Below are 13,876 nucleotides of genomic sequence, written 5' to 3'. Positions count from 1 at the left end.
TAATAAATAATTAAGTAATAATAATATAATAATAATTAAGTAAGATGATAATTTCAAGGGCAATTATAGGGCCACGTACATGAAATAGCTTTTTATGTAGGTAGCTTTAACGCATAAATTTCATTGTAATAAGGTATTTGGAATTGAACTTTGAGTATTTAAACACATATTAAGCAGGCATTTAAAAGTAAATAAATTAAACTCTCCATTCTACAATTACATAAAACATCCACTCAATATCACATGAAACTTTTCAGCAATCTTATAACTAAAACTCAGTTATAATTCCCGGCATATTTAAGATATTGGGTGAAAACGTCCAATGTTTCTAGAACTTAACTTCAACAAAAACTCCAGAATATTAAAAACTGCATCATCTAGAAAATAACTTGAGGTCTGAAATATGTTTGGAATTTGTTAGCCTTCTGGTTCAGTCTCAGCGTCTGTTTCTGTCTCATCATGATGGTTCGTTTCTCGTCCTTGAGCTTCATCTTACCCTGTTGGCCGTTATACCACCCGATCGCTTTGTAATTTCTAGAAAGAGTGTTAAAAGTTGTAAAGGGATGATTAGGAAATCTGGATGATTCCGGGGAATTAATTGTTCGGTCCATGGGAATTAATTCGGCATTCCTTAATAGTTACATATTATTACTGTGGATAAAGATATTTTAAGATATGCAGTTGCCTGCAGGTTTAGGCTAGCCGCTAGAGTTAGCTGATATGGTTGGGTCATGAGTTCATGTAAACTGTGGTAGGGACGAGGAATTGTAAGAATGCTGAGGAATTGTAAGAATGTCTACTAACCTGAGCAGTTGTATCCTGGCAGAGTTATTTCTAACACTCCTGTCCTCTATGGAGAGGTTCTGTTTGTAGTATATCTTCATAGACCTGTGTCCCACCCTCGCTCCATTTGGGAGTACCAGCATCATCTCATCGTCAACCTTGTGTTACATTGATTTAACTTGGTGTTAAACACTAATTTACAGGGTCACTGAGGATGGCACAAGACAGGATTGAGGTATTCGAAGTTCTATTTAATTATTAAAATTAAAATTTAGGGGATTTTTGTCCAGTGACCACATAGCCAGTCGACTATGACCATGGGTGACATGAGACCTAATTGGGGTACTACAAAAGTCAAATTTCCGGAGAAGGAACTGCAAAATGGAAAAATCTTACTGTCCACATCCAGAAAAGCGGCAGATAATAATAGAAATTGCAACGAAAACTTCACATACCGTCATTTAAATATTCAGTGATCATAATTGCAAATAACGCTCTCACCCAAATCTTGTGATCACTTTTAACAGGAGCATCTACATTATCAATCATCTCAAAGTCAGGGTAGGATGTGGAGAAGTCGTAGAAATCACTGTATTCCAGGTAAGCTTCACCTTCTGAGTTTATAATGCTGTGTCCCTTGTCTATCATGTGCTTCTGTACTGCTTCTATTGATCTGAAGGGTGTTATTTGTAAGTTTTAGGAATTGTAGAACGCAAGTTATGGCACGATGTCATGGCTCATGTTCAAAGAATTAGTAGAATGATGAAATTGCTGGTTTTGGTCAGAATATGATGTTATGCCAACACTATTAACTTGAATAAGCTGGCTGATAAGTGATAAGGTTACTTCTTAGTGACCTTATCATCTGTAGTTCACATGATATACCTGTATTGCTTTCCAACATCCCCACATTTTATACACTCGTTATCAGCACCCACTTTGATACCTGTCAAGTCAGCATGTTAATATCCAGCTCTAAATATCTAAATTAAATTGATCAACAATTAAATATCCAGTCTCCACGCTGTTAGTGTTTATTGTTCATTGTTCAATCATTTCACAGGTTGCGATTATATCAGACAATATTAATAACAACCTACAACCAACAGAACAAAAGATCAATAGAAAAGAGAAGATCTAATGTAGCAAGAAAAACGAACCCAGGTATGTTATGAATCCGGCTATATCCGTCATAAACTCTGGATCAGGAATGTAGAAGGAATGTTCGTTGGTCATGTGTTTCAGGTTCTTCTCCATGTTCTGACTCCAGTGACAACAGAACAAACACTCGTTTACTCCCAGACCCTCAAATTCTTCTTCCTGCGACGAGAAAATTAGGGCTGAAACATATCTACAAAAATACGTTTTACTCTGCTTCTTTCTATAAAACATCATATTTGTGCAACACATACTGACACGATTAAACAAGTTCCCAATAACTTGAATAATGAAGATTATCCATGATTGAATAACAAATATTGTTCACTATTAAAACACCACTAACCGCGATCTCGGAATTTACATCAGAAACTGACTCTTTCTCCACGCTCTCGGCTCTCAACCTTTCTTTCTCAGTCAACGCCTCGCTTGATAGCACCTGGACAAATAGATTAGAAACCCCTGGAAATAGGTCAGGATGGAAATTGTTGTTAATTACGATCAGAAACTTCATATAAATATTGATTGACTCGGACAAGTTTTCAGTAAAGGTAGAACTAATATTAAACGAACATAATATTATCATTATGCAATTAATAATAATAATAAATTGAAGTTTAGCAAATTATGATCAACAGTATTAAAGGCTGCACTGACTAATGCCAAGGTAAAATTTAAAACAACGTTAACAAACCAATAAAAATTAATTTTTGATTTAAAAAAATATTAATTAAAATTACTGACCACATAATCTCCTGCATTTTCAGGGGTACTAATCTGCACGTGTTTTTTAGACTTTAGGTGAGTATTGAAGGTGTTTTGAGAGTTAAACTTCTTCCTGACCAGGGTAAAGCAATTATTTTAACAAATTAAAAATTAAAAAATAAGGAGTAGGGGAAACCGAGTGAGGACTATCGTTTAAGATGAATCCCAAAGTAAACGTTATAATTATCTGCATCTAGAGCAGAGGGCAATACAACTTTTCGAGACATGGTTGATTTTTAATATTAAGACCAATCAAGAGGACTTACTTGCAAGTGTTACAGTAATATTGGTGTGAAAGATTATTGGTTGCTTCAAGTTGTTTCTGCTCTAACACCTTTGTCTTGAACTCTTCGGGGGCAACTGGAGGCAACTGTACTACCTGGGAAAATACATTTCAGAATGATGGATAGTATAATCCTAAGCTCCTTGAAATTAATGTTTTTTGTAGTGGATGACTCAACAACAAAAAACCAAAAAAACTAATCAGTTGCAGTACTATCAGTCAATAAAGTTGTTAATTGTAAAGGAAAGAGTATTTAATTTGTATGAAACATCGGCCATGTACATTTAATATTGGCCCACCTTTCTCTTAAGATTATACCAATGCCAATCCGACTTGTGATGTTCTCTCTGGAGGTCAACGTCCTTGAAGCTGACCTGGCAGGTCAAGCAGGTATAACTCTCTGTCAAAGACATCGCTATATGCTGAGAAATTCCAGGATGTCAGCTTATTTCATTGTGATACACACAAAATTAAAAATATAATCGACTTTAATAGATAGCAAAAAGAATGTGTAGATAACAGAACTATTTATTAATTAGAATAAATGTCAACGAAAATGTTGCTCAATGATAGTCGAATTCCGGGACTAGCGAGGATTCCAAAATTGTGGTAGAAACCATTTCTTGCAAGTAAAATTTGACAAAGAAACAACACTTGGTATTAGCAATATTGAAAATCGCGACTATAACAAAATCTACTACTAAGCTAAGTACAGATTACACATGTGAATAAAATGATCATAGTGAAGAGGCTTTACTGGTAAATAATACAATCAAGTTCAAAAGAGAAGAAAGTTAAAACTTTAAAAGAGATTTTCCTGAACAAATTGTTAGGTTACCAAAACTTAGTGCTAATATTGAATACAAACAGTAAGCAAGTAAGCCCACAAACAGTAGTTCCATACAAAAACAATGCTCCAAGAGCAGGGACTGTATCAACGGACCCAGTTTTTATTGCCAAGTTAACCACTCCAGTGAGGACATTACCGATCAGGAAAAAGAACAGTTGGTTCTTGTTTACAGCGGAGAGCAAGCAGCAGCAGTTTGAGCGGGATTTTCTGTCAGAACAATGTTCACACTGTCCGGGTATGAGTGGTTTCTCTGGAGTTGAGTACATGGCACATATAAGATCCACAACATAGGATGACAGAAGGAGAATGGTGTTATGACAGACCTGCCATATGACAAATGTTAGATTGGCGATCATGCGGCTTGACCTATCAATGTGTGTATGAAGAAGCCAAGTAATAAATCCACTTGATGCAGCTATCAGAGCAAGTTTCTCGAAACACTTAGCATGATCAATCCAACGGCTTTTATCTGCAAATATCAATCTGCCAATTTGCACGCCAAACATGTAGAGCGAGCAATAACCAAGTGAGGAGAACAAGCCAGGACGATTGGAATGAACAAAACCACCAGAGTAGGAGCCATCTTTATTGTCCCCTATTATCATCCAATCTTTAAGGTTGGTTAGAGAGAGAAGGCACTGGTAACCAACACCTAATATGGCAGCTATCTTCCAGGAATATTTTGTCCAAGATGCTGGCAGAGCACAATATATGATGGTTGTTAGAAGTTTAACAGAAGCTAGGGTGAAGAAGAAATTCCAATGTTTCCCGTATTCTTCCTCAGAAACAGAGTAATCGGTCAGCCATGTCACAAACAGTCTGCCACACCCAAGTACTATCAACATTGATGATGATATCAAACATCCCCATAATCTTTTTATTTTAGACTCTGTTATAATCTCATATCGTGATTCAGGAGCAACAAGTGCATGGGAAAATATAAAGGACCCTACACCAGTGTCCATCAATGAGAAACCATTTGTGTATCTTTTATGAAATCTTTGTGGGAATATTGTGGAGAAATCAACAGCCAAAATGACAATTATTGTACATAAGTTGACAAGAGCTCTGTAAGTGTTCAGGAAGGGCATTCCAAACAAGTGAAGGGGATATTTCTGGTTGATTGAAATAATTGGTTCAGCATCAGAAGCATAGGCAATACAAAAAGTAACAATCATTATTACTATTGATAGCCTGAAAGCAGAATTTGAAAAAACAGTAAAGGAAATGACAATTGGACCCAGTAGGCAGATGCAGTCCACAAAGAATTCTCCAAGAAGTGTCTTTGGATTTAATTTTGATCTCACAAAACTTCTGAGTAACAAACAAAGTGGCCCAATCAAAGTTGTGATTGCCACATCAAGGACAGAATCTTCTGATGACAGCCAACTAGGATGACTGCTTCTTGTTTCTTCAAGAAATTGGAGTTCAGCCAAATCTACTGCCGCCATTGTCTTTGACACTGTAATAGAACATAATTAAAAATGTGACAAATGAAAACATGTGTTTAAAAACTTAAAATGTTTACATAAAGTAATGGCAGGAAAAATGTTAAGCCAGAAAAATCTTTCAAGATATCGGGGGAAAAGTGCAATGAGAATTTTAGTAAAAAAAATTTATTACAATGAATAATGATGGATCATAATAAATATAAGTAGACATCCGATAATAAATTTGTTAGGTCCAGTACAACCCAAGATGTCGCCCGACTAACAAAATAAAAAGAGCTAGCATGTTCAAAGTTCTTCAAACGCGCATACTTAGGCTGTACGGGAATAGCTATAATTCTACGTCATATTAAAAACTCAACATCATTTTTGAAATAGCAAATATATATAATGTTTATGAACATGATAGTATAGCCTGAGGTCCCCAGGTAAGAGTAGTATAGTGTCATCGTTTGGACCTGCATTTGAGCGCTATCCGATACACATTTTAGTAAAATGTCATTTTAGCACAGTTGACTAATCTGCCACATCTTTAGCTGGGGGTTACAAGTTCGAATCCCAGTCGGAGTCGTTCTCCAATGTGATTACATTATTATGGTACACATTTTATTTCAATCAATTATGGTACACATTTTAACCTAGTTTAACCCATCAATCAATTTGTATCTAACCCTACATTATACATTACAGTTGTATCAACTAAACACATTTATCACACAGCAGAAGTCGTTAAATGTATATCCCAGTCGAAGCCATTCTTTTCTGTTTGATTGGTGCAGCGGTTTCATGTAACCAGCTTCACCTTTCACAAGACTTATCTAGTCACGTGACTTGTGTAGTTGAAGATTCAGAATAAAACAAATATTCAGAATAAAACAAATATTATATTCAAATCTCTTTATTCAACAATATTAAATCATTATAGAACCTAATTTGTGGCTTGATCGCTACGTTAGGGCTATTCTGTTAGCTGATGCTGACAGGCACCGCATGGGGCAGAGACTTAGGACCATTACGCTGGAGGCTTACAATGACCCTTTTTGAACCCCATGGCAGTGCTAGTTTTATTATGGTACAAATTGTAAATCGAAGTTATGAAAACGATCAAGTCACTCATGTTTTACACTATCAACAGCTACTTAAAACAACCTAGATTGTACAACTCACTTTGAAGATTAAACTGTTAAGTGATGAGTGATTGGGCTCATTAAACATTTTAGTAGCGGAGACATGCGGATCAGCTTCTTGAGGTTCTAATAGTTCATTCAGACAAGAAGTTTTACTTTTTCAAATTTAGTCGTTCAAGCTGCCTGAGCTGAGTTCAGAAAGTTTGCCAAAGGGGCCCAGGTATTCTTGTCACCTTTACCCTGAGACAAGAGAATGAATTTTTTACCTTTGATTTGAATACACCATGAGTGATTTCAAGGTCGTTCAGTGCCAACATCTGACGGAATGAATTCCAAAGGCAACTAGATTTGTAAACGAAACTGTTTGAGGGCATGGTTGTTATAAGAAGAGTTTCTTTGCTGGGTCTTTTAGACAAACAGAAAAGTTCAAATAGTGCAATTGGTGTTCGATATTTAAAGACTTTAAAAAGTTCATTGCAGCAGTGATACGCGTATAAATTATGCAATGTCATGAGTGAATGACGGGCAAAAATTGGCTTGGTGTGCTCTCTCTCAAAGAATTTGCTCGTAAGTTTCTGTTCACTGATAGGTCTAGTCCTAGCACATGTCATAAATTTATCAAGGTATGCTTTTTTGTCACCAAACATAATACGAACACACTTTTTCTGGGCTACAAATAGTGGTTGAAGTTTATTATTACTTGCACCTCCCCAAACGTTACTGGGCCGCGCTCAGCCAGTCATTCCGCCTAATCTCTATTTAACAACATTAAAGCCTGGGGTCCTCAGGTAACCCCAAACGGTAATGCCATCAGATAGGTGACTTTCAAACAGTGTGTGGTACAGGTCCTTATGGATAGATGATGGAATTTTATCCTTAATTATGTACAGCCTCCCAGAACAGGACGAGAGTTTTCTAACTAGTTTGTCTCTGTAGGGATTAAAAGTTAGGCCTTCGTCGACAAAGAAGATGAAGCTGTACATTTATTTAATTTGATGATTCGTATTCTATTCAGATAGTCTCTAGATATAAGTGAAAAACTGAGTATCAACAATGTTAACATCTGGCATGCAGCGACCTTTGTAAAGTGAGATAGTGACTAATGTGTTTTCTAAATTTAACTAGAGTGTACCGTTTTAGGACAACACCTGGAACTTTGTTTACACTATCATTCAGCGTTCAGTTGTGTGCGCGCCGTGGGTGAGTCCATTAACAATGGACAGTCAAGGACGCGCTGCTTGTCATACGTTGTAAGACCCGCCGCGCACGAATGCGCGGCTCCCCCTGTATCGTCAGGACGATTTCACCAACGACCGTGGGGGTCGCAACGTGATACAACGCGCCGCGTGAACTATTATTCTTGTTTCGCTTCGAAGGAGGAGCTGAGATCGTTATATTATTTTGCTATTTAGAATGTAACGGTCGTAAAAGTAGTGTATCGCACTATTAATTGACGATGTCAATTTTTCGCACGCGCAGAGCTCGCGAAGCTTATTAATAGAGCGCATCTCCCTGACATGGTTGCGAGAAACATAATTGAGTGCGCGGCGCGGCCGTGGCCCAGTAATGCATTGTGCTACAAGGTAAATATATAATGAATTATTGTTGCCTCAAGTCCTGGCCTACCACAGGAGGAGCAATAAAGTGCAAAGAAACTGTCACAAACTACTACAAACTGCTACTAACTGCTACAAACTGCTACAAACTGGCACTAACTGCTACAAACTGGCACTGACTGCTACAAACTGCTACAATCTGGCACTAACTGCGACAAACTGGCACTGACTGCTACAAACTGCTCCTAACTGCTGCAAACGACGCGCGAATGCGTGGGTGCGATTACAGATTTACAGCAGTTAGTAGCAGTTTGTGGCAGTTAGTGCCAGTTTGTAGCAGTTTGTGGTAGTTAGTGCCAGTTTGTAGCAGTTAGTAGCAGTTTGTAGCAATTAGTGGCAGTTTCTTTGGGGGGGGGTGTCATGTCCGTCTATGTCCGCCTATGTCCTGTCCTTTTTGGATTCTATGAGACAACGGACGTGTTTTTTGGGACATTGGCGGACACGGACGGACATTGGCGGACACGGACGGACATTGGCGGACTCGGACGGACATTGGCGGACTCGGACGGACATTGGCGGACTCGGACGGACATTGGCGGACCCGGACGGACATTGGCGGACTTGGATGGACATTGGTGGACATTAGCGGACATTGGTGGACATTAGCGGACAAACATTTTGAGGACTGAAGAGTACTGAAGAGTACTGAAGAGTACTGAAGAGTACTGAGGAGGATGGCTGAGAAGGATGGCTGAGGAGGATGGCTGAGGAGGATGACTGAGGAGGATGACTGAGGAGGATGACAGAGAGGGAGGAGAAGGATCAGGAAGACCCAGGAGGAGGAGGAGGAGGACCCACAAGGAGGACCTAGGAGGAGGAGGAGGAGAACTGAGGAGGATGACTGAGGAGGAGGAGGACTCAGGAGGAGGACTGAGAGGGAGGAGGAGGAGGAAGAGGAGGAAGAGGACTGAGGAGGAGGAGGAGAAGGACTGAGGAGGAGAAGGAGGACCCAGGAGGAGGAGGACCCAGGAGGAGGAGGACCCAGGAAAAGGCCCCAGGAGGAGGAGGAGGACTGGGGAGGAGGAGAACTGTTGAGGACTGATGAGGAGGACTGAGGACGAGGAGGAGGAGTAGGAGGAGGACTGAGGAGGGGAGGAGGAAGAGGACTGGGGAGGATCAGGAAGACCCAGGAGGACCCAGGAGGAGGAGGAGGAGGAGGAGGACCCAGGAGGAGGAGGAGGAGGACTGAGGAGGACTGAGGGGGACTGAGGAGGAGGACTGACGATGACTGAGAAGGAGGAGGACTGAGGAGTACTGCGGAGGATGGCTGAGGAGGATGGCTGGGGAGGATGGCTGAGGAGGATGACTGAGGAGGATGACTGAGAGGGAGGAGGAGGAGGACTCAGGAGGAGGACTCAGAAGGAAGAGGAGGAGGACTCAGGAGGAGGACTTAGGAGAAATGAGAAGGAGGACTGAGGAGAACTGAGGAGGAGGAGGAGGAGGACTGAATAGGAGGAGGAGAAGGAGGGGGACTGGGAGAGGACTGGGGAGGAGGAGGACTGATGAGAAGGATGAGGAGGAGGACCCAGGAGGAGGAGGACTGAGGACCGAGGAGGAAGAGGAGGAGGATGAAGAGGAGGAGGACCCAGGAGGAGGAGGACTGAGGAGGAGGACTGAGGAGGACTGAGGAGGACTGAGAAGGAGGAGGAGGACTGAGGAGGACTGAGAAGGAGGAGGAGGAGGACTGAATAGGAGGAGGAGGGGGACTGGGGGAGGGTACCGCGACAATTGACCCCCCGACAATTGACCCCCCGACAATTGACCCCCCGACAATTGACCCCTATGTAATTACACTGGGGTCAATTGTCGCGAAATCTAGGCTTGAGTACGACAATTGACCCCCCGACAATTAACCCCCCGACAATTGACCCCCCGACAATTGACCCCCTATATAAATACACTGGGGTCAATTGTCGCGAAATCTAGGGCTCAGTACGACAATTGACCCCCCGACAATTGACCCCCCATGTAATTACACTGGGGTCAATTGATCGGGTTAGGGTCAGGGTCCCGGGTCAGGATCCTGGTTCAGGGTCCTGGGTCAGGGTTAGGGTTAGGGTTAGGGTTAGGGTTAGCGTTAGGGTTAGGGTTAGGGTTAGGGTTAGGGTTAGGGTTAGGGTTAGGGTCCTGGGTCAGGGTTAGGGTTAGGGTCAAGGTCAGGGTCAGGGTTAATTGTATTAAATCATATTGTCGGGGGGTCAATTGTCGGGAGGTCAATTGTCGGGGGGTCAATTGTCGCCCACCCTGGGGGAGGACTGAGGAGGAGGATGGAGGACTGAGGAGAAGGATGAGGAGGAGGACTGAGGAGGACTGAGGACTGAGGAGGAAGAGGAGGAGGATGAAGAGGAGGAGAAGGACCCAGGAGGAGGACCCAGGAGGAGGACTCAGGAGGAGGAGGAGGACTGGGGAGGAGGAGGACTGTTGAGGACTGATGAGGAGGACTGAGGACGAGGAGGAGGAGTAGGAGGAGGACTGAGGATTTGAGGAGGAGAGGAGGAAGAGGACTGAGGAAGATCAGGAAGACCCAGGGGGAGGAGGAGGAAGAGTAGGAGGAGGAAGCATCTAAATGTTATTTCCATTTTTGTCCGTTTTTGTCGATTTTGTCCGTTTTTGTCCGCTCTATTTTTTGTCCGTTTTGAAAATATAGGGTACCGAACGGACAAAAAACATGATCCCCCCTATAACAGCAAAAATTGAACATTTTATTTAGCAATTTAGGTGTCCATTAATGTCCGCCTATGTCCGCCTATGTCCGTCTATGTCCGCCTATGTCCGTCTATGTCCGCCTATGTCCGCCTATGTCCGCCTATGTCCTGTCCTTTTTGGATTCTATGAGACAAGCGGACATAGACGGACGTGACACCCCCCCCTTCTTTGCACTTTGCTCCTCCTGTGCTACGTTGTCCGCTCGATCATCCTACTAAATGAAAATCGCTAATTTCCTAAATTTTAAGAAATTCTTGTGAAAAGTCCTATTGTCATTGAGAACAAGGTATACAATTAAGGGGTGCACGATAAAATAAACTTGCTCGGATTTTAAATATTTTTGTACTATTGTTTTCTTGACGGATGTTACTCGTCTAAATTTCTTCGAAGTAGCGCGCCGCTTCCTTCTCGATGGCAAGGGCCAGATCATTAACAATGGTTAATTGTTTTCTCATTTCTAGAGGCTGTGAGAATTTTCAAAATACCAAATTTGTCATACCTTTTTGGAAAGATCAGTGAATTTCGCCTAGGTGCCATATTTGATGGTGCGCGGCTTTTGGAGCAAAATTAACTGTAAAAGTCTTGAAGGTTTACAACCTACCAGGACGCACGCCGAGTTGGACTCGTCGACGGTCCTATAATCTATATATGGAACAAATATTTTACAAGTATCACCCGTTAATAAAAGTCGCGTAATTTGACCAAATTTGTTGATTTTTGTCGTATTATTGGGATATATCTTCGGTTCCTTGAATGATATCATTCTGAAAATTGGCGACGACCTTCCAATAGGGCTTTCACAACTGTCCGAAAAATTTGGTGGATATCGGAGTTGATATAATGATCAAAATCGCTTTTACTAAATCGCTCGCCCAAATTTTAAGAAAAATCTTGTGAAAAGGCCCTTTGGCATTTGGGCATGAACGTGATCTGAATCGGTGTATTTTTGGACGCTGATTCCGAATCACCCCCCATGACGTAGGGTTAAAATGCTTCCCTGGAGAGTTATATTATGTGCAAAAAACCGTTTTGGTCACGTGACAGGCTAGTAAAATACTAATTTGATTGTTTAGGGCTCGGGTTAGGGTTAGGGTTGTGGTAATATATATAATAATATAAGGGTTATGGTTAGCTTCGGGGTTATGGTTAGGGTTAGGGTTGAGATTAGGGTTTATGTAAAACCGTTTTGTACGGCTGCAAAACCATAAAAACCAAAGTCACGTGAAATTTTTGGGCGAGCGAATTAGTAAGAGCCGATCAAAATGGGGCAAAATACGCTGCTTTTAGCTGTAACATAATTTCTGATGGTTGGATATGCTTTAAATTTGCCGGACACTTTCTTTGTAAGTCTTAAAGTAAGCCTACTAATTTTTGTTGCAATCGAAGGTCGGGAAGGATACTCAATATCTATTTGTTTGAAGAAAATGGTGCTGGCCGAAATAGGCGCTAAAAAACCATCCTACAGTCGGCACGCGCGGCTCACTGTCGATGGCGCGGCGCACTACCTTGACATACGTTGCATGCCACTTTTCGTGAGCGAAGCGCGCGCCGCCGAAGGCGGCTGATATTTGGGATACGTAACATGTATCAAGCACTACCTAATACAATGATTCTATCTGGTCGCGCGGTGTATTTTTGGACGCTGATTCTAAATTCTGAATCACTTCGATCCCGGCCATGACGTAAGGCAAATTATTTCCTTGGCCTGGCGAGAGTTGTGGTCTCGTGATAAGCTAGTTTTTGACATACGTTGCATGCCACTTTTCGCGCGCGAAGCGTGCGCCGCCAAAGGCTAGTTTCGTCATGGCGCCAACGCTTTTGACGGATGTTACTCGCCTAGATTTCTTCGAAGTAGCGCGCGCCGCTTTCTTCTCGAAATGTGGCAAGTGCTACAAAGTAGCGCGCGACGGGCCAAACCATTAACAATGGTCAACTTCAGCTTCACTCCAGTGCGCGTGACGTTATGTCGTAATACGCAAAAACTTATTACATGCAACATGGTTAGTAAAATATATGAGCCCATTTTATTATAGTGTTTCTTTATCCTTTAATGTTAAAGATGTCTATTTAAAGAAGAAAATATTTCATGCAGTTTGACACGATTGTCATAACAACTACGCAGTTGATCCTGGTGACAAATAGTTGTTAACTCAAACAGCTGTGTTTTCCCAGCAGACCTTACTGGCTGGTGATATTACTACAGGTGCATCATGATGAGTGATCGCGTCTTCACAGCTTGTTGAACTCCGCACGCGCTCGTTAGTTCATTGCATTTTGCATTTGCACGCTTCAAACATTCCAATGTCGAAGAATGCAATTGCACCACTAGTTTCGTCATGGCGCCTTCGCTTTTGACGGATGTTACTCGCCTAGATTTCTTCGAAGTAGCGCGCGCCGCTTTCTTCTCGAAATGTGGCAAGTGCTACAAAGTAGCGCGCGACGGGCCAAACCATTAACAATGGTCAACTTCAGCTTCACTCCAGTGCGCGTGACGTTATGTCGTAATACGCAAAAACTTATTACATGCAACATGGTTAGTAAAATATATGAGCCCATTTTATTATAGTGTTTCTTTATCCTTTAATGTTAAAGATGTCTATTTAAAGAAGAAAATATTTCATGCAGTTTGACACGATTGTCATAACAACTACGCAGTTGATCCTGGTGACAAATAGTTGTTAACTCAAACAGCTGTGTTTTCCCAGCAGACCTTACTGGCTGGTGATATTACTACAGGTGCATCATGATGAGTGATCGCGTCTTCACAGCTTGTTGAACTCCGCACGCGCTCGTTAGTTCATTGCATTTTGCATTTGCACGCTTCAAACATTCCAATGTCGAAGAATGCAATTGCACCACGTACCACGTGATACGATTCAGCCAATCAGAGAACAAGAATCCGCAAAGTTAAAGCTGCGCACTTTTATAAGGCCCAAAATAAGACTTTTCGCGATAATTCAAAATCTAGATTGTCCCAAATTGTGCTCCTGGGGAGCTAACTTTAGTTCTACGAGACGGACATTTTGTTGAAAACCAAACGTTTCTTTCTCTTTTATTTTTGAAGTTAGGCCCCTACCAGTAAGATTTCCTTTCAACATCCCACTTTACCTGGGGACCCCAGGCTATTATGTTCATAAACA

The 13,876-nt window shown here is 41.6% G+C and overlaps 2 protein-coding genes across 2 annotated transcripts; both read right to left on the bottom strand.

The window, feature by feature from the left end:
- Positions 1-169: 169 nt before the first annotated feature.
- Positions 170-12,428, bottom strand: LOC134825551 (cytoplasmic 60S subunit biogenesis factor ZNF622-like). The gene is made up of 10 exons (XM_063837783.1): positions 12,425-12,428; positions 3,289-3,413; positions 2,973-3,085; positions 2,686-2,779; positions 2,288-2,380; positions 1,944-2,103; positions 1,669-1,729; positions 1,285-1,456; positions 805-941; positions 170-534 (listed from the first exon to the last, which is right to left on the bottom strand). Exons 2-10 carry the CDS (start codon positions 3,400-3,402, stop codon positions 378-380), a joined length of 1,101 nt encoding a protein of 366 aa, XP_063693853.1. The 5' UTR covers positions 3,403-3,413; positions 12,425-12,428; the 3' UTR covers positions 170-377.
- LOC134824915 (phosphatidylinositol-glycan biosynthesis class W protein-like) lies at positions 3,653-5,302 on the bottom strand. Its single transcript, XM_063836923.1, has one exon. It carries the CDS (start codon positions 5,288-5,290, stop codon positions 3,824-3,826), a length of 1,467 nt encoding a protein of 488 aa, XP_063692993.1. The 5' UTR covers positions 5,291-5,302; the 3' UTR covers positions 3,653-3,823.
- Positions 12,429-13,876: the final 1,448 nt, after the last annotated feature.

The sequence above is a fragment of the Bolinopsis microptera genome, chromosome 13 (genome assembly GCF_026151205.1).
Source record: "Bolinopsis microptera isolate Bmic1 chromosome 13, MBARI_Bmic_1.0, whole genome shotgun sequence".
Classification (NCBI taxonomy): Eukaryota; Metazoa; Ctenophora; class Tentaculata; order Lobata; family Bolinopsidae; genus Bolinopsis; species Bolinopsis microptera.
The sequence above is the reverse complement of the archived record's forward strand: the minus strand, read 5'-3'. Positions and strand labels throughout refer to the sequence as shown.

Coding starts and splice junctions, on each gene's coding strand:
- LOC134825551 (XM_063837783.1), bottom strand. CDS start 3,402: ATGTCTTTGACAGAGAGTTATACCTGCTTGACCTGCCAGGTCAGCTTC. Junction 3,086..3,288: donor GGTATAATCTTAAGAGAAAG/GTGGGCCAATAT, acceptor GTATTTTCCCAG/GTAGTACAGTTGCCTCCAGT. Junction 2,381..2,685: donor AAAATGCAGGAGATTATGTG/GTCAGTAATTTT, acceptor CTATTTGTCCAG/GTGCTATCAAGCGAGGCGTT.
- LOC134824915 (XM_063836923.1), bottom strand. CDS start 5,290: ATGGCGGCAGTAGATTTGGCTGAACTCCAATTTCTTGAAGAAACAAGA.